Genomic DNA, 26,582 nt, shown 5'->3' on the forward strand with positions numbered 1-26,582 from the left:
TTACAAACTGAACCACTTAATTATTGAAGTTAAAAAGCTTCTGGGTTGCTGGCCAGTGTCATATTCCTTCAATGAATCGACTTTTCGACCCCTCTGCTAGGATCTTCTTCACGTTATTGTGAAGTTCACTGTGGACTGGGCACTGTCAGAGACCAGTGACACCTTCTCTTATAAAGAGGAGTTTTCCCTCGTTTGTGCTGGAGAAGTAGGATTATTGGGGAAAAATTTTGGACTGACACTGGTAGGCAATCGTCATTGGATAGTAAGAGAAGTTTTCCCGCGTTACTGGCAAATACACCGTTGGTCTAGGGCAGTCGCCCTTTGGCAAGCTAGCGGCATGGACGTCTTTTTTACCTCCTCGCCGCGCGACTCGGTCGCGGAGTTGTTTACGTGATTCTGTTGTCTTGGCACGCTATATTTCCTTAGAAAGAGAATGGTTTATTCCTACAGAAAATCGACACTGAATATGCTAGACCAGAAGCACTTGAAATCGAACAGTTTATCGAGAAGAAGTGAAGATTGATTGCAAAGATCTTGTTGGCATCCACCTGTCTTTAATGAGCAGTGTGGTGTACGTGAAATTTGTTAATGAAGTAGTATGTGACAGAATTCTGCGTGTAACTCGAAGTGTTTCCGTCGCTCAGATGGACACGTCGGTGACGTAACTGTGGAACATGCGGGACTTGGACTGCGGACGATACGTGTTTTTGAACTCTCTTCAGAGGTGCCTTCAGAGGTAGTGGTATCTGCGTTCCACCCATTTGGAAAGCTGATTAGTCATACAGCCGAAAAGTAGTTTCAGTTCACCACATACCCGGTTCTAAATAGCGTTCGACAGGTCCGCATAGATCTAACGAAACACGTGCTGTCCTACTTATATATTGGTGGATGTCTTGCAATTATAATTTAAATGGCCAGCCGAAGAGGTGCTCGGGATGTGACCAAGAAGGATACCTCCCTTCCGTGCAGTGGCGTGCAATCTTTGGTGCAGGGGACACCCCATAACTACATGATTGTGTCTACCGAAGCTTTTGTGCCTGACCCCCAGACGTCTTCGGACACTGAAGATCACATGTGCAAGCAACGGTCGCCCAAGAGACGTCTGAAACGGTGAATCGTCCCGTCTGACACCTGCAGGATGCAATCTCAAGACAATGAGGATCACACTGTTCAAATGTTCAAATGTGTGTGAAATCTTATGGGACTTAACTGCTAAGGTCATCAGTCTCTAATCTTACACACTACTTAACTTAAATTATCCTAAGGACAAACACACACTCTCATGCCCGAGGGAGGACTCGAACCTCCGCCGGGACCAGCCACATAGTCCATGACTGCAGCGCCTTAGACCGCTCGAGGATCACACTTCTCAAGATGTTCACCCCACGTATGATTCCGTGATGGAAGCACCAGCCTGTCTCCCCGCAATAAATAATATGGTATTCAAACAGGCTAAAGGGGAATAGATTAGTCCAAATATTATGTAAAGGTTTAATATTTAAGTAAAGTTCTTATGCATTTTTGTGTCTGGTACTTGGCATACGCTATGTCAACCAGAAAAACGGGTAGGCTGTGGTGTCAAGAAGCTTTCGTTATTTCCAACTAACGAGTTTTGTAACACTAACATTTGTCAACAAAGGATAAAATGCTGCACTTAGTGACTAAGAAACTTTACGTTCAAGAGTCTCAATCATCAAAATAATGGCTGGTGACCGGTTTCAGTAATTAATCTTTACATATATGGAAAGACACAGACGTTGGTTTCGCTGAAGTGAGAAATAAGGAAGGGCGTTACCTTTCTCTTCCGTACTTCTCAGGCGAAGAAGGTTTTGTTTGAAAACGACTTGTGGTACTTAAGATCGACTATGTTAACGAACACACTGCTTCTTGCGGCTATTGTTTTAGTCGATGATCATGTAAGCTTTTCTGATGCGTGGCGTGAATCTGAAAGTCGCTGCCTGTGTTTTAGGGTCTTTTCGTATGTTAGCTACGATTTATTATAGTGTTACCAAATACTTTTTAGTTACACTGGATCCGTCAGAAGAATGCGAAGACATGAATGAGTTTGCAGCGTATCTGATAGCACACGTCGACAAACCTAAGGGTCTCTGTTTTAAGTAGAATTGACCATGAATTTGCTATCGAGTGAACTGGGAAAGGCTTGCTTAATATCAACATAAGAGTCGAGGTATGTGAATATAAGCAATAGATCGGTACTACTAGTTCCATGTATAGTTCCAAATCACTAGTGACACAAGGAGTAGCAATTCGACGAGTACACTTTATTCTTCATTAGCGCAAAGTCTATGATCAAAATTACGATTGTCCTTGCCTGAACTGCTTTAAACTTTCAATTAACGCTAACTAACACATTATACTTGTGGAAATAGAGACTTATTATCAATTTTGAACTTCTTCAGCTTGCCGTAAAAAGAATTGAAAATTTCTTACACATTTAGCAACTGTGCTGACAAATTAAGAATTCCGCTGTCTTGATATAGTGCCTTTGGGAACTTGACCTTAGGATGATGATGAGCTGCAGCACTTGTTGCATCAAATAATCCGTTCACAAAAAAATGGTAATGGTCCGTAATCCTTCTGTAATCACTGTTTGTATTTTCACGGTTGCATACCTTGGATATCGCAACCTACCCTGAAGAGCCTAAGAAACTGGTATATACACGCGTATTCAAATACAGATATATTTAAACAGACAGAATACGACACTGCGGTCGGCAACACCTATATAAGAAAAGTGTCTGGCGCAGTTATTAGATCGGTTACTGCTGCTACAACGGCAGGTTATCAAGATGTGAGTTTCTACATGGTGTTATGGTCGGCGCACGAGCGATGAACACAGCATCTCCGAGGTAGCGATGAAGTGGGAATTTTCCCGTACGACCATTTCACGAGTGTATCGTGAATATCAGGAACACGGTAAAACATCTAATCTCCGACATCGCTGCGGCCAGAAAAAGATCCTGCAAGAACGGGATCAACGACGACTGAACAATATCGTTCAACGTAACAAAAGCGCAACCCTTCCGCAAACTGCTGCAGATTTCAGTGCTGGGCCATCAACAAGTGTCAGCGTGCGAACCATTCAACGAAACATCATCCATATGGGCTTTCGGAGCCGACGGCCCACTTGTGTACCCTTGATGACTGCACGACACAATGCTTTACGCCTCGCCTAGACCCGTCAACACCGAAATTGAACTGCTGATGACTGGAAACATGTTTAATGGTAGGACGAGTCGTTTCAAATTGTGTCGAGCAGATGGACGTGTACGGCTACGGAGACAACCTCATGAATCCATGGAGCATGTCAGCAGGGGACTGTTCCAGCTGGTGGAGATTCTGTAACGGTGTGGGGCGTGTGCAGTTGGAGTGATATGGGACCCCAGATACGACTGAACAGGACTCTGACAGGGGATACGTACGTAAGCATTCTTTCTGATCACCTGCATCCATTCATTTCCATTGTGCATTCCGATGGACTTGGGCAATTACAGCAGGAAAATGCGATACCCCAAACGTACAGAATTGATACAGAGTGGCTTCAGAAACACTCTTCTGAGTTTAAACACTTTCGCTGGCCACCAATCTCCCCAGACATTAACATTATTGAGCATATCTTTGATGCCTTGCAACGTGCTATTCGGAAGAGACCTCCACCCCACATCCCCTCCTACTCTTAAAGATTTATGGAAAAGCCCAGCAGGATTCATAGTGTCAGTTCTCTCCAGCTCTACTTCAGAAATTAGTCGAGTCCATGCCACGTCATGTTGCGGCACTACTGCCTGCTCGCGGGGTCCCTACACGATATTAGGCAGGTGTACCAGTTTCTTTGGCTCTAATCGTGAACAGGTGCTAATAATCATACAATTACACATATTACTCCCAGTAACTACAATCAGTAGAACAGATCACATTTTTAAAACGTAATATGGGGAACGTTCAGTAAGTAATGAAACAATTACTTTCCGAAAGCATGTTCGTTTTATTCAGGATTCCAATACACTATATTATTTCCCACTCTTTGGACTACAAAACCATATTTTTTTCAGCGTTGTCTTCGTTTAATGGGACAGCCTTAGCCCCCCCTCCCTCTTACTGGAAATGTCTGTATGCGCGCATGGTGCCACTCTACTGGTCACTGTCGGAGCCAATGTCCTGCTGCATCGGTAACTTCCTCATTATCCACGTACTGCTTCCACGGAGTACGTCCTTCATTGGCCCAAAAAATGGAATTCAGAAGGCGTTAGATCCAGGTTGTAGGGTGAATGAGGAAGAACAGCCCAATAAAGTTTTGTGATCTCTTTCTCAATGTGCAGACTTGTGAGGCCTTCCATTGTCATGGAGAAGAAGAAATTCATTTGTAATTTTGTGGCAACTAACACGCTGATGTCCAACATTGCAGGAGTTCCAGCCATATGCGGCCGGCCGACACGTGGAAGATAGGTCAGGTTCTCCAAAGGAAATTCAGTGACAGCTCTCTTCTTTGAACGCACCTCAGTTACAGGCGCCGTTTTGAATTTTTTCAGTCCAGCACAGTAATTGGAGTACAGGCCATAAAGTGATCCATAAAATAATCAAATCAAAAATCGTATGGTTACGTTTTGGAAAACTTCATCTGATTCAGTGTGTCGCTTTAGCTATGTTGCTTTAGGGACGTCTGGAGACGGAAACTATTTCACTTATAAACCGAGCTTGTGAATTAAATACTACGCGGTACCTAAAATGTCTAATCCTTTTTTCAAACACAATGGAGTCCCGAGTGCGGCACACAGTTTTAATCTGTCAAGAAGTTTCATAACAATACACACACTCCACTGCAGAGGGAAAATTTCATTCTACGCAACATATCAGATGGACAACAAAAGGCACAAACAATTCTAGACATTTGGTCAGTTCTTCTTAGATACAGTGAACACCTTCCGATTCACTTCTGAGACGTTTCCAAGCCCTTATTTTAGCTCAACGTAACTTAAAAGTTTACTGTTTTTTGATAGCGGCACATTAGCATCAGGTAAAGTCTTACTTATATAGTGGGCGAATCCGACATAAACTGATGGATTTTCTGAGTCTGTGAGAGTAGACTGGTGAGAATGCTGATATTGGTAATCCAAGGAATCATTGGTGCTCGTCACAGAGTAATTCGGTCTGTTATAACAGTTACCATTGTAGAGGCTATTTTGTAGTTACGGCAACAGCTGCTTAGATTATTCATTGTTACTGTAAATAAATTTCTAAAAATTCTCCAAAATAATCTTAAAAATCCTATAAAAGATTTTTATTAAATGATTGGAAATTCTTCAAGGCCGAATTAGTTGTAAACAAATACCTTTATTAGGTAACATACCATACCATTATAGGTGCATCTTCGGGTGATAACAACTATGCATTTCATACAGCTAGAGAAAGTGTACGATGTCCCAGCGCTCAAGCTGTAAACCAATTAATTGTGTAATCTCTGAAAAGGTTGCTCATCGAATAGCTAAACTTGAAATTTATACACCATAATGTGAACGTCGAAAGCTGCAAAACTCATGTTCCGTAAAACAGTAAAGCTGTGTTGTAACAGACCCAATATCTAAAAAGTTATATCCTTGTTAAGCACAGTGCTACATTATATGCAGTCTTCATTAAAAGAGGAGTGCAGTTCGCATATACAAGATTCCTCCAGGTGAATAAAACCAAAGTTCATGAAGATAACCTGTGTCTTTTCTTGAATAATATGACAAGTACTCCGTAACTTCTTACTGACGGAATGTTCTTGCAATTGAATGACCGCTCTTTCTTGTTGCCTGTTTATATGTTTTCACCCTGCTTTGCATTGTACGAATAGATATGGCTTTCACGCTATAGCTTGGCATATTTTTGTACATGACATTATCTTTTACTGGTTTGTTTTAAACCTAATAAATAATTTATTTTGATGTTGCATACCCATTATACATAATATTACCTTAAACTATTTTTCATTTCGTTTAATTATTGCCATTTTCTACTACTACTTTCTACATATTTTTCATACACCATAACTGTATCTATTTACACCATTCCTATTGCATTTTCATTATGAATTTCTTATTTTTGATTTATTACTAAATGTGCTTCATGTATTGCACATTGAATTGCAGATTAGCTACATCCCGTTACAATGACACTTTGTGTTCCACAGTTATCTTAATAGACCTGATGTGCTCACGACTTTTATCTATGAACAGCGTTGTTCATATTATTTTTACTTCATAATTATTTGGTTGTATCTATTTGATGTAAGCTTTATCATACTGTTGAACTTATTTTATACTTTATTGTACCAACAATTTCTTGTAACCTTATAGAGACCTGACGAAGACGAAGCTGGGGATTTGAAACTAGAAGCCAAAATAAAGTTTTCAAAAACAATGGCTAATAGTGTATGTTCCTACAATAGTAATCCGGAGGTCTCGGGTTTAATTCTTGTTCAGCCCTACGAATTTTATTACGACCTATTTCACCTAAGGCAGTTTTTGTGCAAGGAGCGATGAAAACATTTCCCTCTGAGGGCGTTGAAGGAGTGCACATGCAACGTATCGCGACTCCGTTGGGCCCCAGAAATTAGTCTGGTATTCGTGCCGTTCTGAAGTGGTGGCGGTGAATGAGGAAACGTAAACTCTGACGAAGTTATTAACAAATACACCCAAACAGTACCGTTGTGCTGATATTCGCTCTTGGCTGCCGAAGAACAAACGCCGGTAGACATCCATCAGAGAACGAAGAATATGCGCGGGGCAGCATGTCTGTCGAATATTACCTCTGTGGAGTGGTGCGCCAGTTTCCGTGCTGGTCGCGATTCGACACAAGATCCCGGTCGTTCTGACAAGCTAGCATGACAAGTGGGGGACACTCGAGCACCCGCCCTAAAGTCCTAATCTGTCCCCATGCGATTATCACGCCTTCGGTCCTTTAAAAAAAAGGTCTTAAAGGGTCGAAGGTTCCTGTCGTCCCGGACGAGAAGTGCAACAGATAGTTACGGACTTCTTCACCCACCAGGTCATTGCTTTTTTTTTTTTTTTTTTTTTTTTCGCGAACGGATTTCTTCAACCTGGTCTGTCGGTGGGATGATTTGCCTCAACGCTCACAGCGATTTTGCGCTGTTGGCACATCGATTCTGGACTGTACGGCATTATAACGGAAACATACGACCGCCCGTTATAAACGTAAAAAAAATCTTAGTTGAACCGCATTTGGGAGTCCACGTGAAACTTTGGGTCTTCCTATGACTGGTTGGGTATGTGTGGTGTGCGTACTGTAAGACCTTCGGTACACACACCATCAGATTAGTTGACTTGTCGCTCTAACGACGTAGGCGAGTGTCAGCAATATGTCTCATCGTCTTATCGTGGCGTGTTTATCTTCTGCCGTTAGGTCAGACGATAGAAATGCAACTTGCACGCTTAGAGTAGCAGATTGATGGTGACCAACTTTAAACAGAACTTGATTAATTTTCACGCACATTTATTAAAATAATAAAAATCATAGATATTACATAACTTGATTCTGGATGCTGTTTACAATTGACAATCTGAAGTTCCTTTGGTCTTGGTAATTTAATCTTATTCTCACATATCTCTGATACTTGACAAAGTGTCTATACATTTCTCTTCATGGCTATGTGCAGGAATATGATAATCTGATTAGGCGCAGACTGAAACTTGACTACAGACTAATGCAGACTGACTGATCGGAGATCTTTACAATCGTTAAAATACCTCGAGCATTCAGGTATCACTGCGGAGTGTGATCCGCGAGGAGAAAAGGTTCTACGTTAGCAGCAATCTCATTTGCTGCGTGACATATTAATACGCAGATCGGCGGAAGCAGAATTTGGTCCGTCTCTATGACAGCGCCATCTCGTAGTGCGGAGACGGACGAGCGCTGCGCCTGCGCTGTTGTGCTTAGCGGGGCGCGCTCTAGTGGGAAAGTTGTGTACGCGCTGACTACGCGGATCTATGTACACAGCAGTATGTACTACAAAGGTCGGAAAAAGCAACGATATACCACCTCCAATAGAACTGTGTGTGGTGAAGCACTATGATTTTCAAACTAATTTTTGGGCTGATGACTACTTTACTTTTTCTGTTTTTTCCTTTCAGTTTCAGTGGCAGCTACCAGTACGTTACGTCGCACCTGATCAACACGACAGAAGGCGCCAGGCTGCTGTCGTACATGGAAGCGTCGTACCGCGGCCAAGACAGGTGAGCTGCAGGCTTCTGTGTTCTCGCGGCTGGCATGCCAGCGGCTGCTGACTAGCGCCTCCTGCCACCAGTCATGCAGGTCAGCCTGCCTGCCTGAGTGGCGCCAAGTGGCACATCCTGGAGGGTGCGCGCTGCGATACGCTGCAATTTCGGCATTAGTGGCGCCCTATTAGGCCGATTTAGCTGCTGCGCCCTACGGTGGCGGCCAAGATTCTGCAGAGCGCAGTAAGCCGATTACAGAGTCTCTCGCGATCATTACGATACAGAATTCGCGTAATGTTGAAAATAACGCTCAAGTTTTTGAGGATCATCGGTACGGGAAGAAATTTTAATACCAAAAAGGTGCCCCACGAAAGTGTGAAGGAATGGCCGTTATTCTCTGTAAACACAAACGATATGACAGACAAAGCGAGTACAAATCTGTGACTGTTCGTTGATGATTCTCAAACGTACGGAAAAGTGACACCGTTGAGCGTCTGTAGGAGGATACAGGATGAGTCGGGAAGAATCCCCATTTAGAGTGATAAATGACAGCGTTCTTTAAATGTAGAACATCGTTCCTGTGAAACACAACTAGCTCTTTATTCACATGAAGTGTTGAGTGCTATTGACAAGGGATTTCAGATCGATTCCGTATTTCTGAATTTCCGGAAGGCTTTTGACACTGTACTATACAAGCGGCTGGTAGTGAAATAGCATGCTTATGGAATATCGTCTCAGTTATGTGACTGGATTTGTGATTTCCTTGTCAGAGAGGTCACAGTTCGTAGTAATTGACGAGTAAAATGGAAGTGATTTCTGGTGCTCCCCAAGGTAGCATTATGGGCCCTTTGATGTTTCTTATCTATATAAACGATTTCGGATGCAATCGGAGCAGCCGTCTTCGGTTGTTTGTAGATGACGCTGTCGTTTATCGACTAATAAAGTCATCAGAAGATCATAACAAACTGCAAAACTATTTAGAAAACATATCCGAATGGTGCGAAAAGTGGCAGTTGACTCTAAATAACGAAAAGTGTGAGGTTATCCACATGAGTACTGAAAGAAACTCGTTAAACTTCGGTTACAGGATAAATCAGTCAAATCTAAAAGCCGCAAATTCAACTAAATACCTAGGTATTACAATTACGAACAACTTAAATTGGAAGGAACACATGGAAAATGTTGTGGGGAAGGCTAACCAACGACTGCGTTTTATTGGCAGGGCACATAGAAAATGTAACAGACCTACTAAGGAGACTGCCTACACTACGCTTGTCCGTCTTCGTTTAGAATACTGCTGCGCGGTGTAGGATCCTTACCAGGTAGGACTGACGGAATACATCGAAAAAGTTCAAAGAAAGGCAGCACGTTTTGTATTATCGCGAAATATGGGAGAGAGTGTCACAGAAATGATACAAGATTTGGGCTGGAAATCATTAAAAGAAAGGCGTTTTTCGTTGCGACGGAATCTTCTCACGAAATTTCAATCACTAACTTTCTCCTCCAAATGCGAAAATATTTTGTTGAAACCGACCTACATAGGGCGGAACCATCACCATGATAAAATAAGGGAAATCAGATCTCGTACGAAAAGATATAGGGTTCATTCTTTCCGCGCGCTATACGAGAGTGGAATAATAGAGAGTTGTGAAGGTGGTTCGATGAACCCTCTGCTAGGCACTTAAAAGTGATTTGCAGAGTATCCTTGTAGATGTAGATGTAGACGTAAACTAGTGCGGATGGATAGATTTGCTTCTTGACACAGACATATAGGTTATATATAGAGGTCTAGCGTTGCAAAGTCACACGAAATGGAACAAGCATTTTTAGGTAGTTTTAGGGAACTCAAATGGGCGATTTCGGTTTACAGGGGAGTATAGTTCACCCTACAGGTGACCGCGTTCAGAACACTTGCGCAGCCCATTCTTGAGTACTAAAAAATGGTTCAAATGGCTCTGAGCACTATGGGACTTAACATCTATGGTCATCAGTCCCCTAGAACTTAGAATTACTTAAACCTAACTAACCTAAGGACAGCACACAACACCCAGCCATCACGAGGCAGAGAAAATCCCTGACCCCGCCGGGAATCGAGCCCGGGAACCCGGGCGTGGGAAGCGAGAACGCTACCGCACGACCACGAGATGCGAGCTCTTGAGTACTCTTAGAGTGTTTTGGATCTCCACCAGTTCAGATTAAAGGAGAACATCGAAGCAGTTCAGAGGCGTGCTGCTACATAGAGGTGTACTTGCTGAAAAAGAAGGGAAATAACCTCGAGGACACGGTCATTTTATTGTCAAATGAAGTGTCAGCTAGTTCACCTTCATAGGGGTATGTGGTAACTGAGGCAGAGCAAATGAAACAAACGTGTCACTTTAATGGGTACTCAAACAGTCACTTCAATACATAGTGTACGCTTCTCTGTCGGCAACGCATGCGTGTATTCTAGCATGCAAACGATCATAAAAGCGTCGAATGGAATCGTAAGATAGATTATCACAAGTTTCAGGGAGAGCATAAGGGAACAATTGACAGGAATGAGGGTAAGAAATAAAGTAGAAGAAGAATGGGTAGTTTTGAGGGATGAAGTAGTGAAGGCAGCAGAGGATCAAGTAGGTAAAAAGACGTGAGCTAGTAGAAATCCTTGGGTTACAAAAGAAATATTGAATTTAGTTGATGAAAGGAGAAAATATAAAAATGCAGTAAATAAAGCAGGCAAAAAGTAATACAAATGTCTCAAAAATGAGATCGACGGGATGTGCAAAATGGCTAAGCATTGATGGCTAGAGGACAAATGTAAGAATGTAGAGGCTTATCTCACTAGGAGTAAGATAGATACTGCCTACAAGAAATTTAAAGAGACATTTGGAGAAAAGAGAACCACTTGTATGAATATCAAGAGCTGAGATGGAATTCCAGTTCTAAGCAGAGAACGGAAAGCAGAAAGGTGGAAGGAGTATATAGAGAGTCTATACAAGGGCGATGTACTTGAGGACAATATTATGTAAATGGAAGAGGATATAGATGAAGATGAAATGGGAGGTATGATACTGCGTGAAGAGTGTGACAGAGCACTGAAAGACCTAAGTCGAAACAAGGCCCCAGGAGTAGACAACATTCCATTAGAACTACTGACAGCCTTGGGAGAGCCAGTCCTGACAAAACTCTACCATCTGGTGAGCAAGATGTATGAGACAGGCGAAATACCCTCAGACTTCAAGGAGAATATAATAATTCCAATCCCAAAGAAAGCAGGTGTTGACAGATGTGAAAATTACCGAACTATCAGTTTAATAAGTCACAGCTGCAAAATACTAACGCGAATTATTTACAGACGAATGGAAAAACTGGTAGAAGCCGACCTTGGTGAAGATCAGTTTGAATTCCGTAGAAATGTTGGAACACGTGAGGCAATACTGACCCTATGACTTACCTTAGCGGATAGATTTAGGCAAGGAAATCCTACATTTCTAGCACTTGCAGACTTAGAGAAAGCTTTTGACAATGTTGGCTGGAATACTGTCTTTCAAATTCTGAAGGTGGCAGGGGTAATATACAGGGAGCGAAGGCTATTTCCAATTCGTACAGAAACCAGACGACTGTTATAAGAGTCGAGGGACATGTATGAGAAGCAGTGGTTGGGAAAGGAGTGAGACAAGGGTTGTAGCCTCTCCCCGATGTTATTCAATCTGTATATTGATCAAGCAGTAAAGGAAACAAAAGAAAAATTCGGAGTAGGTATTAAAGTCCATGGAGAAGAAATAAAAACGTTGAGGTTCGCCGATGACATTGTAAATCTGTCAGAGACAGCAAAGGACTTGGGAGAACAGTTGAACGGAATGGACAGTGTCTTGAAAGGAGGATATAAGATGAACATCAATAAAAGCAAAACGAGGATAATGGAATGTAGTCTAATTAAGTCGGGTGATGCTGAGGGAATTAGATTAAGAAATGAGACAATTAAAGTAGTAAAGGAGTTTTGCTATTTGGGGAGCAAAATAACTGATAATGGTCGAAGTAGAGAGGATATAAAATGTAGACTGGCAATGTCCAGGAAAGCGTTTCTGAAGACGAGAAGTTTGTTAACATCGAGTATAGATTTAAGTGTCAGGAAGTCGTTTCTGAAAGTATTTGTAAGGAGTGTAGCCATGTATGGAACTGAAACATGGACAATAAATAGTTTGGACAAGAAGAGAATAGAAGCTTCGTAAATGTGGTGCCACAGAAGAATGCTGAAGATTAGATGAGTAGATCACATAACTAATGAGGAGGTATTGAACAGAATTGGGGAGAAGAGGAGTTTGTGGCACAACTTGACTAGAAGAAGGGATTGGCTGGTAGGACATGTTATGAGGCATCAAGGGATCACCAATTTAGTATTGGAGGGCAGCGTGGAGTTTAAAAATCGTAGAGGGAGACCAAGAGATGAATACACTAAGCAGATTCAGAAGGATGTAGGTTGCAATAGGTACTGGGAGATGAAGAAGCTTGCACAGGATAGAGTAGCATGGAGAGCTGCATCAAACCAGTCTCAGAATTGAAAACCACAACAACAACAACAACGTATATATTTGGGGGAATTTTTGCTGTAACGTCTCTGCAATACTTGAAACACGCTCGTTTACATCGTTTGCTAAGTGTTGTGGATCATTTATTATCTTATCCTACTCCCTAGCAGTATGATATTCCGTGTCTGTTTGCCTCTCCCTGTTTACTTTTTTATAACATCCCAGACTGCTTTGCTTTTATTCTATGTATTATATATTATTTTCTCATTAAATGACTTTTTTGCAGAAATCAACACCTTCCTATAAATCTTGTTGTATCTATGATAGAAATTTAAGAATGCTTGTTCATTGCGTATATTTTTCATTGGACTGAGGTGTTTAAGTGTTTTGGAGGGCATCATTGTACCTACTGTTACCCATCTGTTTTTGTGAGATGTTGATACAGATATGCATACTTTTGGAAATGCCTTTTCAAAGGTCAATTTAAACAATGTGGAGAATTTAGAGAATTTCATTTTCACCTTGGTTTCCTTATACACTTCATCCCAGCTTTGTTTTTCTAGTTCTTTTGAAAAATCTTTTATTTTGACTTCTGATAGATGTTGGTTGTAGGTTTGTAGTTTAGGTAATGATTCGATGCCTTATTTTACTGTTGTTATTTGACAGAGATGGTCTGATAGTCCGAGATCTTTTACATCTACATCACATTTCTCCCTGTCCATATTTGTGGCTACATGGTCAGTTACTGATGAAGTCGTTGTAGTAACCATTGTTGCACTAAATAGGGACATGCCAAGACTTTGAAGAATGTTTATGAAGGTGCTGCTGGATTCATTTACGATATTTTTGTTGATGTTCATGTCCCCACACAGAATTATGTTGACCTTTGTACTTGAGACTTTTAACTTATTTAAGAAAGTGCCCACACTACCACTGGGAGATATATACACACACAGAATGATAAATGTCTTTGTGATATCGAGCCCTGTTAATTCAATAGCTGATATTTCAAAGTGTTTGTCTTCACTTAGTGTACTGAGGTCTTGTCTTGATTTGAACTGTGTTCCTTTTCTGATATAAATGCATGATCCTCCACCTCTTGAAGTAGTTCTGCATAAGAGTTTGCCATTTCATACAATGATAATACTATGTGTTGGATTTCTGTGTCTCTACACCAATGCTCAGTGATATAAACTACTGTGCAGTTCAAAGATTGGAGTTCAACTTCTAATAGTTGTATTTTATTTTTTATTGATTGCATGTTTTGATGGAGGAGGATTGTTAAGTCTGTAAAATGCCCCATGTTACTCTTTCCAATGGTTTGTTTTTCTTTGTGTCTTATGTTATACGTGATATTGAGGTGTTAAAATCTGTCTTGTGAGTGATTGTTTCAGTGTATTTTAAATTGCTGGAAATACTCTTTAGGCAGAGGAACCTGTTGTCTGGATTTATCCTAAAAAAGACCTACTTTTCCTACCTATGACAACAGATATTTGACCATGTGTGGCCCGAGATGCACCCCCTATACTTTCATGAATCAGCTGTATCAATCTTCCTTTCCCAGTCCTGTTTAGGTGTATGCCATGCCTAATGAAACCCCATCTGTTGATAGTCCCAACGGGCACCAGAGAGACATGAGCAAAGTTGGCTGCCTTCAGAGCCATCCCTAGCCCCACAGTGATTCGCCTCACAGCTCCATAGTCGATCATAACGCCGGAACAGCCCAACGAAGTGTACGTTGGTGCCGTGAGTCAAGGAAGCTATCTTGTCCAGGTCACCACCTATGTCATATGCCCCATCCCGTCCAAACTGTTTGCCACCCAACCCACTGTCACTACATGGTACTCTTTTGTAAAGTCCTTACATAAAGATCCTATGTCTATCACATGACTTAGCTCTGTGTTTGGCATGGAGATGCTGGTGGCCTAGTACGCTGCCCCTAAACTTTCCTGTAACTGAGGGCCTACACCTCGCACATGGCTTCTGCCTAGCAGCAGCACTTTCTTCTTCCTAAGACTTTGTACATTCCTAGGCTCCTTGGCCTCGGTTGAAGTGTGCTGCACATTTCCTGGTCCTCGTTCTACCTGAGGCTCTTCTCCACTTAACTCTGGCATGGGAGATACCTGTTTTTGGTGTTGATGATAAAGCTGTCAGATTGAGTTCTCTTTCTTCCTATCCTCCTACCAGCTGCCAGTTCCCAACCACCCTCCTCCATCTATCTCCCTTGATTCTTATGAGTTGCTTCCTTGCTGCTTCCAGCTGTGACCGAAGGGCACAGATTTTCCTTTTCTGTTCCGCAGTCAAAATATTCCTACTGCGTACTCTGCAGTTACTACAAGATTCGCAACAAATCCCTCTATTCACTACCCTATAACAGCTCCCACATTTCTCACTCATGGTCAGTTTATGAAGAATAATTAAGTTTAAGGAAAGTTTTAAATTTGTTAAGGACGTGAGATTGGCTGTGTGCGTGAAAAAAAAAAAAAAAAAAAAAAAAAAGAAAACCGACGCAAAGGTCTTACGTGCGGTGGTTGTTGTTTTTGTACTGATTTAGAGATTCAATGACAGAAGAATAAATTTGTAATTAATTTGCTTTCAGAGAACTTACGTTATCAGGTGTATTTGGTGAGGTTTTTAAACTTTTATAACTCGGAAAATTTTGGCCAAAATCGCGTCTATCTAACTAGTGAACAGTATGAAATGTGTTAGTTAAATGCTATTTAGAAACGTTTATGCGACAATAGACACTGATGAAACTAGTAGCTGTCTTCTTTAAACTAATTTTGCAGTATCAAGGAAATTTGAATAGAATGTTTTGTGTTTATGTCACGCAAAATTTCAGGTTATGTCGCGATTAACGGGACTTCAGGTAAAGAGCAAGGTTGTTCAGGAACAAGCGCTGAGTCATTGCTCTCCCTACGCTCATTTTCATTTCGTTCAGCTTTTGTTTGTCACCTAGGTTTTTACTTCTCTTGAATCTGAGATGAAGTGCTGTTTGTTTTCGTAGCGCTTTTCTAGCACGGCTATTAAACCATGGTGGATCTTTCCAGTTCTTAAAATCTTGCTCGTAATGTACTTTTCTAAAGCGTATTGAACGATGCCTTTGAATTTTTCCATTGTTCTCCACATCTTCGTCCTCATCATCGACTATTTGATGCTGACTACTGAGATATTCTGAAATTTGTGTCCTACCACCCTTGCTGAGCAAATATCTCCTCCTACCTTTCTTAGCAGTTCTTGTAGCACCCGTCGTCATTCATGCTGTCACAGCCTTATGATCACTGATACCTTCCTCTACGTTAACTGATTCGATCAGTTCAGGTCTGTTTGTTGCCAGGAGGTCTAAAACATTACTATCAGGAGCTGGTTCTCTAACCATCTGCACAAGGTAATTTTCGGAGAGGACATCCAGAACAATGACACACCAATCGCTGCCTCTGGCACCAGGTTTGATGGCATAACACTCCCTATCTATACCTGAGAAGTTGAAGTGCGCCCCCCCCCCCCCCTATTACATCGGCATGATCAGGAAAATTACTAATGATATTCTGCAAGTTCAGTCTGAAGCGCTCTACAACTACAGATCCTGACACAGGTGTTCTATAAAAGCATCCGATCACCATTTTTGACCGTTATTTGATACTAAATTTCACCCATATTAATTCACATTCGGGATCCGTGTAACCTCGCTAGATTTTATCAAATTTTTTACTGCAATTAACAGGCAGCCACCATTTGTCACTAACCTATCCTTACGATAAGCATTCCCATCTGAATTTAGGATTTTCTTGTCATTGAGTTCTGGTTTCGAAAGCTTTCTGTTCCCAATACTATCTGTGCATTATAACCTTCAGTTAGCGATAATAATTCTGGGACCTTTCCTTGGATGCTCATGCAGTTCACTAAAATCATGTGTGTCCAACAAGACCAGAGACGACATTGTGTGGTGAAAGATATCAATCATTTACACAGATGTGAACGAAGATATTCAGTTTAAAATAAATTGACAAATAAATATTACAAACGTTTGTGCAAACTGCTTTATAGAAATTGGTTTATTTATAGAAACGCTAAATTTCTATTCGATAAAATGGCTAGTTGCAAGCTATACAGATTGATTTTTACAAAACTTGTTTTCCATTTACACGCAAAAGTTTTTGTATTATGTATTAAGCTTGATTACAACAGAAGCTTTGGGAGGCATGTGTTACAGTTTTGGTGCCAGTTTTTACAGTTTTGGGGAAAGATGATACCTCTTTAAGGGGTGGGAAGTTGCTACAGTTTTTTGGGCAAATTGGTGTAGTTGTGGAGACAAGTTACAGCTTCAGGTCAAAATGATACAGTTGATGTGTGTACGCACATGTCAAAAAATTATGAACAATATTTCCTAATCTGCCTTACCTTCACCACAATAATGTCAGGCACAGTAAATTTAATAAGTTCCCTCTCTCTTTCCATCTCAGCATCATATATATATATATATATATAACCACATTAAAGTAAGAATTATTCTTACTTTAATGTGGTAACAGCATCATATTATACAGTACAAGTTGTCCCTGGAGGAATGGTCAGGATTCAGGGAAAGATGATTTGAAGTACAAAAATCTAGTATACATGGGCTCTAAATAGCATACTTTAAGACCTATGAATGCTTCTTCACCTTTGATACTGCGAAAAAAATATATTTTAGTGCAAGTACTTTGCTTTCCATATTTTGAAAGTGTTTTTTTTTTTCTTGGGTCATCTGTCTTCAGAATGGTATAATGAGGTCTGCCACCAATTCCTCTCATGTGACAACCTTTTCTTCCCAGAGGAGCAATTGCAATCTACGTCCTTGATTATTTGTTCGATGTAATCCAAACTCTGTCTGTCTCTATAGTTTTTACGCTCTACGGCTCCCTCTAGTACCATAGATCTTAACCCCTGATGTCTTAATACATGTCCTGTCATCCTGTCCCTTTTTATGGTCACTGTTTTTCAGATGATCCTTTCGCCACCAATTCTGCATAAAACCTCCTTGTTTTTCACCTTAACAGTCCACCTAATTTTCGACGTCTTAAATGTTGTGATTGTTTCCTGTTTTTCCACAGTCCATGTTTTCCTACCACACAGTGCTGCTTTCCAAATGTACATTACCAGAAATTTCTTTCTCAAATTATGGCCTGTCTTTGATACTAGTATAATTTGTGTGGTAAGAATGCCCTTTTAGCCAGTGGTAATCTTAATTTAATGTCCTGTGCAAATGTACTGACACAATCTCAAAACCTGTGAATGTTACAGTTTCAAATGGGCGTCCAATGTAAGACAGTCATCATCTAAACTGACTGTCATTGTCGCCTCACCAAAATTATCGAGGAGTAATGGTAGTCATCTTGTCTATTGACCATCACTGCACCACCCAACCGTATCCAGGGTCACGTCACTCACCATTTGAATTGGCTAGCATTGCCCCACCCAATAGTATCTTGGGGTAACCACCTGTTATTTTACTATAAATGACAATATGTCATCTTAGAGCTAGTCAGAACTAGCGGGTTGTAGTTGCACCTATTCGCAAATTTTTCAGAAGTGACCGGAATGTGCTGAGTGATGTAAGGAAGGCAGTACTAAACCCTGTCCATATGCTTTTACGGAGCAGTAGTAGATATAATGTAAATTGAACATTATTGCTCCTTCATTACTAACTGGTTTGTGTGAAGTATTACTGTCTTGCTGATTAACATTATCATCTTAAGATGACAGACTTTTAGCGCTGTAAGATAAAATGAATAACCTAGCATAGCGTCACTATAATGTTTGGGTGATGGTGAAAGAATAGCAAACCTCGTTTTTTTTTTTTTACCTATGTGAATGTGTATTACTGCTGTTCATAGTCCTAAAGGGTCATGTAGTGTCCTCTGTGCAACAGACGTTTTGAACGGCAAGATGAAGTTAACCTCTGGCACGGGGTCACTATGGTGTTTGGCTGACTTTGGTATCAGTTAGAGTCGCTATTCTGACTAATTGAGATGTAAGAAAAACCTTATTCTCTTTGGTAATTCACGTCGACAAGTGCACCTTAGACTGTAAGTTAGATTTGCAGTGTTTATGTATATTTTCCAATATTATAGAATTAAATTTTATGTATTTTCCTGTATTCAACGTGTGGTATGTAGATCTAACTATAGTAGTCTACTTTTTTTGTTTTAGTAGTGCCAGTAAGCAACTCGCATGTATTTTAATAAGTAATACACACAATTTAGATATGGAAATATATAATTTGAAAATCTATTGTGGTAACAAAGAGTGGTATGCAAATCAAAGGCCAGTCGTCAGCAAGTGCTGCTTAACGTCTGAGATTTATCAGTAGTGGCAATACGCAAGCGACACATTTTTAAAACCTTGTAGAACAGTTAAACTGCAACAGAAGGGCCATTCGTATTTTCTGATATAGTCTTCCGTATATTGAGAAATAATGCTATTTTTACAAAGTTCTCGTCTGTGAGCTGAGATCTGTTGATGTATTTCAGACGTAGAAATACGGTAAGTAGACCCTTTACATAATTTTTGGGTGAAAACTTGGCCATAAAAATTGAGACACTTTAGATACGTTTGAGTACAGACAGGTTGGCTGCTCTGTAGCTAAATTGTGATTCTGTGATTGGCTGTTTCATTTTCGTAGACTGTAAGATACTGGGACATGATTAGAGGGGTTTGGAAGTGATGAGAGGGGGAAGAGGGGAGGGAGCAAAGAAGCGTTTAGAAACCACACCCAGGCTAGTTCCACCGTCTTGAATGTTTTGTTTTTCTAAAATTTTTAAAAATTCCTTGGAAATCTATTTCAAATTTTTTGTTTAAATTTCCCACCATCCTACTGTTTGAAGTTTCCGCTAGTGCTATCTTGCGTTTTTTAATTTCCCGCCATCTGTCATCTTGGAGTTTGAAATACTAACAGAAACTGAAATTCCACGAATGCTTATCTGACTTGTCTTCTAAACTGTATCTGTGAGGGAAAGGCTCCATAGATATACCACCTATGTTTACTCGTATGTAGAATTTCAAAGTTTAACATCAGTCTGACACTGAGGTTATCAGAGATGCAGAAGCTGGTCTTGGGTAACAGTAGGATTGGAAGTCACTGTCCTGTTTTCATAGGTGTCATTCCAGAATTAGACTGAACTGATTTCTGGATTTCAGTCAAAACACAGATGTAAACAAGACACTGGAATTTGCACACTGCTGCTTCGGATTGCAGGTTTCTTAACCATTGCTTATGTATACCATAACATGACTCAGAGATTCTATGTATTCACGGATGTCCCTACCACTATTGGTAGTTACTCTCCGACAACAACTTGAAATTCCTCTATAAAATTCTTGAATAGCGGGATTCAGCAATGGTCAGTGGAGGCCCAACCCAGCTCGTGAGGCAACGAGATAGAAATATGGCCGCAACCATGTAATTTGCTTTATGTTGTCCTCTCTCTCGCTCCTCCAACGCCAAAGCTTTATTACATTGAGGACGTGTCCTTTCTGTGTGTTAAAATTTGTGAGGCACGTATGACTTTGTAACTCTCTAAAATTCACAGAAATGTGGAAATTAAGTTTTGAATCCCGTCAGCAGAGTCAACCACGAAGAACATGTCACCGGCGTATCTTATCTCTGTGTTTTGAGCGTGAGATACTTTGGCACTGGACTAACAGCGTTGGAAGAAAGGATATCGCTTACAAAGAGTTTAGCCACAGTCACAGTAGATTGTGTTCAGAATGAATCTTCCTCATTGCAGCTGTGTGTGCTCTGTTTTCTAGTTCCTAACAGATCTTTAGACTACCTAGACTATTTTAGGAGCATGCAGAATTAATAATGGTTCATTTCCTGTCTTTATCAAACTGAATCTGTATTTGTCTATTTCATGATGACCTCTCTTCAGTAGAACTGTATAGGTGCAAGACGAGACATAGTCGATTTAGGTGACAAGTGATTCATAATTGTCGATATTTTTATCTTGGTCACTACATAAAGAAGCGGATAACTGGTTTCAGTTGTTGAGCAAACATTTTCAACTCTATGAAACAGCAATTGGAGAAATTACACTGTTGAGAGCTCAAAATGTAAAAAGTTAAAGTAAATATTGTTACAGTTGACTCTCAAGCCTCTAAAAATTGAATTTATAGATAAACCGGATTAGTTATCTTTTCCCTTGAAAAACCCTGGATACAACGAAGACATGACATGTATTTGGGAACAGTCGATAAATCGAATGATTTTCGTGACAGACCACCCGGAAACATTCTTTGCTGCTATGTTACACTACATAATTCGAATGGTTTATCAGTTTTTTTCGGTACATATTTCGTCATTCATCTCACATCGAGACTCAGCGATACAAGATGTATTATAGTATCTTTTATGGCAATTTCTTGAAAGAAAACTCTAGCAGGAAGGTAGGAAATTATTGATACTATAGAAGGAATACTGAAAAAAAGATGGATGCAGCGAAAACCCTGACAATTCGGTCATCACTCTGTCGACATTCCAGAAGCAAGCAGATTGCTGAAAACCTTTGCTACGGAAGGAGGGAGAGTCTTGGCAACTTAAGTTCCATCGGCTTGAAGAAACTTATTCAAAAAGCCTAGTTAGTGTAGATTGCGTAAAGGAAAGGCTACATCATTTGCTGTTAGTTTCAACATTTAAGTGTTCGCCTCTAGTTGCGGGTAGCTTGAAGACTGTTAAAAACATCCTTTTTAAGAAGATTTGTGATGAAAGGGCAGCTGTTGATGACCCAGTTTGTTCAGCGTGGAAAAGAGATCTTGGAAGCCTACTTTCTCATAATTCCTCCTTGACCGCCAAACATTCGTTTAATCGAACTCTCAATTATTGATAATACACTACTGGCCATTAAAATTGCTACACCAACGGGTATTCATTGGACAAATATATTATACTAGAACTGACATGTGATTACGTTTTCACGCCATTTGGGTGCATAGATCCTGAGAAATCAGTACCCAGAACAACCACCTCTGGCCGTAATAACGGCCTTGATACTCCTGGACATTGAGTCAAAGAGAGCTTGGATGGCGTGTACAGGCACGGCTGCCCATGCAGCTTCAACACGATACCACAGTTCATCAAGAGTAGTGACTGGCGTATAGTGACGAGCCAATTGCTCGGCCACCATTGACCAAATGTTTTCAATTGGTGAGAGATCTGGAGAACGTGCTGGCCAGGGCAGCAGTCGAACATTTTCTGTATCCAGAAAGGCCCGTACAGGACCTGCAACATGCAGTCGTGCATTATCCTGCTGAAATGTAGGGTTTCGCAGGAATCGAATGAAGGGTAGAGCCAAGGCATCATGATGCTGTAAAATGAACCTGGATTCATCCGAAAAAATGACGTTTTGCCATTCGTGCACCCAGGTTCGTCGTTGAGTACACCATCGCAGGCGCTCCTGTCTGTGATGCAGCGTCAAGGGTAACCTCAGCCATGGTCTCCGAGCTGATAGTCCATGCTGCTGCAAACGTCGTCGAACTGTTCGCGCAGATGGTTGTTGTCTTGCAAACGTCCCCATCTGTTGACTCAGGGATTGAGACGTGGCTGCACGATCCGTTACAGCCATGCGGATAAGATGCCTGTCATCTCAACTGCTAGTGATGTGAGGCCGTTGTGATCCAGCACGGCGTTTCGTATTACCTTTCTGAATGCACCGATTCCATATTCTGCTAACAGTCATTGGATCTCGACCAATGCGAGCAGCATTGCCGCGATACGATAAACCGCAGTCGCGATGGCTACAATCCGACCTTTATCAAAGTCGGAAACGTGATGGTACGCATTTCTCCTGCTTACACGAGGCATCACAACAACGTTTCACCAGGCAACGCCGGTCAACTGTTGTTTCCTCATGTCAGTACGTTGTAGGTGTCGCCACCGGCGCCAACCTTGTGTGAATGCTCTGAAAAGCTAATCATTTGCATAGCACAGCATCTTCTTACTGTCGGTTAAATTTCGCGTCTGTAGCACTTCATCTTCGTGGTGTAGCAATTTTAATTTCCAAGAGTGTATTTCTGAGTTTCCTTGAATTTCGAATTATCGAGAGTCGACTATATATCCCGAGCTTTCATCAATGTAATTTCGGTTACTAAAAAATGTTTCCCATTACATTTCGTAGATCTGAAGATGGTTGTTCAACAACTAAAACCGGTCATACAACTTTTTGTTTATATTGCTACCAAGATAAATGAAGAACCAACTAGTATGATAATGGAGCTAACCGTCTGAGGTCTGTTATTAAATGAGAGCAATAACGAATGTCTGTCGCCTGAGGTGGCCGCCCACTCACGTTGACCTGGTCTGCACGCAGGGGCCGGTCGTGCGCCGTGTTCCAGTACCGCTGCCCGGCCGCCACGGAGGAGATGATCAACTACGACGCCCTGTGCCTCTGGCGCGAGATGGTGCGCTGGCTCACCATACACATCGTCGCACCCAACAACTGAGCCGGGCCTCCACCCACCTGCGGCCAGCCTGGGTTTGGGTGGACGGGATTTCACTGCACGTCTCCACCGGACGAAGAATATTATCGTAGTGCAGACGCATTTGGTTTTCGGTTATTAGCTTTTGCGGAAGTATCAAAAGTAGTTTCTCATTCTTTCGCCATGTATCAAGACTAGCATTTGGACAGATTCATCTATGTCCTATGTCCTCTTATTACATGCTGTGTGCGTTTGTTTCAGGGGACTGCTAGTGGAGCAAATCTATATTATTCATCCATCTACTCTCTGCAGAGTTCTGACGAACAACAAATTGTTAAAATATCTTCATAACTCAAAAATTTTTAGCTACCATCAGCCGATGTGACGAAGAGAACGATTACCAGGGAACAAACGCTGGTCTTTCCGTCTTTCTACTCGCCTCCATTGGTGAAGTAGACGGCAAATACTCATGTTACTCTTTACTGAACAATAAAATTCCGAAAATAATGTTACAAAACTTAGAAGTCGTCCAGCTGATGCCGATATCATGCTTTCGCTTTCGGATGCTCTTTATTTTATTCCAGGAATTGTCGCACAGTGCTGTTTATAACGCTTGGTTTCTAGCCATGCGCACATTGTTTTCGCAAGAAGAGCTGAACATGATATTTTTCAACTAGAATATAGCAATACTTGAATTTACGCCAGGTTCCATACATAAAAGTAAGGCTGAATAGCGTGTGCTGCGGGAAGCAAAGGAAAAGAACTGAGAGAGGATGGTCGGTGCTGGTGCATCATATAATTAAAGACGTATTCCAATTGCCTTCCCATGTATCCATTTGTAATAAAAGTCTCATAAACAAAACAAAATACTGTAAAAATAAGCTATAGTCAATAATGTCCTTCTTTTAAAGTAATATTATGAAATAGTGAAAAATACATATCACTTCCAGGTGTGGGAGTAAACATGATATCATAAGGGCTGTGTGTGTGCGTGTCTGTGTGCGCGCGCGCGCGTTTGTGTGTGTGTGTGTGTGTGTGTGTGTGTGTGTGTGTGTGTTTGTGTGTGAATTCAAATTTTGTATCAGAATCATTTTTGTTATTACAATACACAATATTTACACTCCAAAGTAAGTGAATCTTCAATTTGCCAGCCCAGCACTCCTTGCCTCTCTTATGCAACGCTTTAACGCCTATGTAACTTCCTGGGAGGACTCGAACAAAGGACCTTTTCCTTTCTCAGCCAAGTGTTTTACCCACTGAACTACCCAAGCATGACCCAGGCTCCAGCCTCACAGCTTTACTTCCGCCATTATCTCATCTACCTTCCAAAATTCTTGCAAGACTAACACTCCTGAAAGAAAGGATGTAGCGGAGATATGGCTTAGCCACAGCCCGTGGTTGTTTCCAGAAGTTTGGAAGGTAGGTGAGATACTGCGGAACTAAAGCTGTGAGAACCGGTGGTGAGACTTGACGGCTAGCTTTGAATGTACCTGTCCGATGTATGATCTGTACCAGTCCGGTGTATTCAGCAGCAGAAAATACAGTGCCATTGCTGACGTGCCAGCTTGTTGAATGGAGGAAGTCAGGCACATTTTGACCCCACCAGTTTGCAAATGAGATTGTTCCGTGAGGTGATGTTCATTCTGCTATTCTTTTAATAGTTTTGGAATTTAAGAGTTTGTGTTAAGAATCAGTCACAGGTCTTCTGATGAGTGAAAGTCCTTTGTTGGATCCCTGCCCATAATAGGTGAAGATGTTGTAAAGTGGCCAGGGTGGGAAAAGTGGCCATTACTTACATTTTGCCCTGAACGGTGCTTGTGACTGCCGAGAAGGCTCACACTAGTTCTAATAGATAGCATCATTGTTGTTTGTGAGTTTGACAGAGGAAGCTAGTTCCGTTATTGTTTAGTAAAAACTCTTCTGATTTTCAGTTGTCTGATGTAAGGTAAGTGACCTATGTTATTCCTGTTAGCTCATTTAAATCCATAGTAATACTTTTTTACGATATCGATGTTTAAACAATGTATTTTCGCTCAGTGTCCACTTTCTCCAACAGTTATTTTTTATCTGCTTACCCCATCGAAAGTTAGTTACTTCTGTATATCACGCATAATACTACACCTTGGCTTCTAAATCCCTTTATACACAAAGCTGTCGTCTATGTTTCTATCCCTTACTGATGATTTCGAGTAAATTAATTAATTATGTTTAAAACTGTCTCCGTTTATTAATATTTAAGGGAGTACAAAAATGAGATTGAAAACTGTCTTCTGCCGCCGCCTGGTATATTTTAAAATATTGGAGCATCAAGAGGCTTTAAAAATAAGTCCAAAAATCAGGGAATCAAACATAGCATTGTATTAGAATGTAAAATGCGATTGAGACGGTGAAGAATGAAAAGATGTTTCTTTCTGCAGCAGCAAAGTAATTTAATATTTCAAGTAACATGCGGAAAAGAGTTCTGGGATAAAACAGAGATGCAGTAGGTAGTAAAAACACTATGGGAAACTTGAGGAGTCTATTCAATGAAGAAGAACAAGATGTCCTTAATTAAATTTTTGCAAAGGAAAAGCGATTTTATCAGTCTACGGTGAATGACCTTCGGAGATCAGATTCCAGCTGACAGAGCAGAATAGAATACCATATAATTTTTATACTAATAACCTATGCCGAAAAGCTGGCAGGCGCTGCCTAAATTAAATCCTTTGGTATATACAATATTTTCTTTTTTCCTTATAAATATTTGGTGTGGTATAACGCGTAGTATCAGAATCTGTAAGCAGTAGGCTTCTACCAGGAACCATGGTTTAACTGAATTTCCCTTTCCGTTGTTACTTTACCCCACTCTCCCTGTATACAGCTCACAGATTCTCCGTTCCGTTGATGAAATACACAGACCTATCTAAAAAGGTTTATTCTTATCTGGCTCCTAAAGATTACTGAGGGAAGTTGTCAGATTTCTCCCTAGTGGCAAAGCTATTTCCATGTGCAGCGATTGCTAGTTCACTGGCACACAGAAATGTCATTGTGTTAGAAGTCAACCGTTGATTGTTGGTACAGACTTCGTTAGGAAGTGAAGTTGGAACACTTCCTTGATGCAGACCACTTTTCTGTTATCTCCAGTGATTACTCTGTGATCGGCAATCAACAAAAAACCCGAGATTTTGCAGAAAAGTGCCGACAAATTCACTTAGATGTCCTTAAGCAGGTTGTACACTGTGACATGCACTGATTGGTGACTGACAGTGTCATAGGTTGTCGTCAGATCCACGAAAGTTTCAGCAGTAACTTGACGGATTTCAGACTCATACTCTACGATGTAAGATTAAAGAGCTACTCTGTACTGTTTTCCCCATTTTGAAACCCTGCCTCCTCTTGTGCAAGTATT

The 26,582-nt window shown here is 41.0% G+C and overlaps 1 protein-coding gene across 1 annotated transcript in view; it reads left to right on the plus strand.

Moving 5' to 3' along the window:
• The window catches only part of LOC126473702 (uncharacterized), a 109,824-nt gene extending 85,735 nt beyond the window's left edge, over positions 1-24,089 (plus strand). Inside the window, exons 5-6 of the mRNA XM_050100942.1 lie at positions 8,148-8,249; positions 23,086-24,089. Coding sequence (XP_049956899.1) covers positions 8,148-8,249; positions 23,086-23,218 — 235 coding nt within the window. The 3' untranslated portion in view covers positions 23,219-24,089. The remainder of the gene's footprint in view (positions 1-8,147; positions 8,250-23,085) is intronic.
• Positions 24,090-26,582: the final 2,493 nt, after the last annotated feature.

Source organism: Schistocerca serialis, chromosome 4 (genome assembly GCF_023864345.2).
Source record: "Schistocerca serialis cubense isolate TAMUIC-IGC-003099 chromosome 4, iqSchSeri2.2, whole genome shotgun sequence".
NCBI lineage: Eukaryota > Metazoa > Arthropoda > Insecta > Orthoptera > Acrididae > Schistocerca > Schistocerca serialis.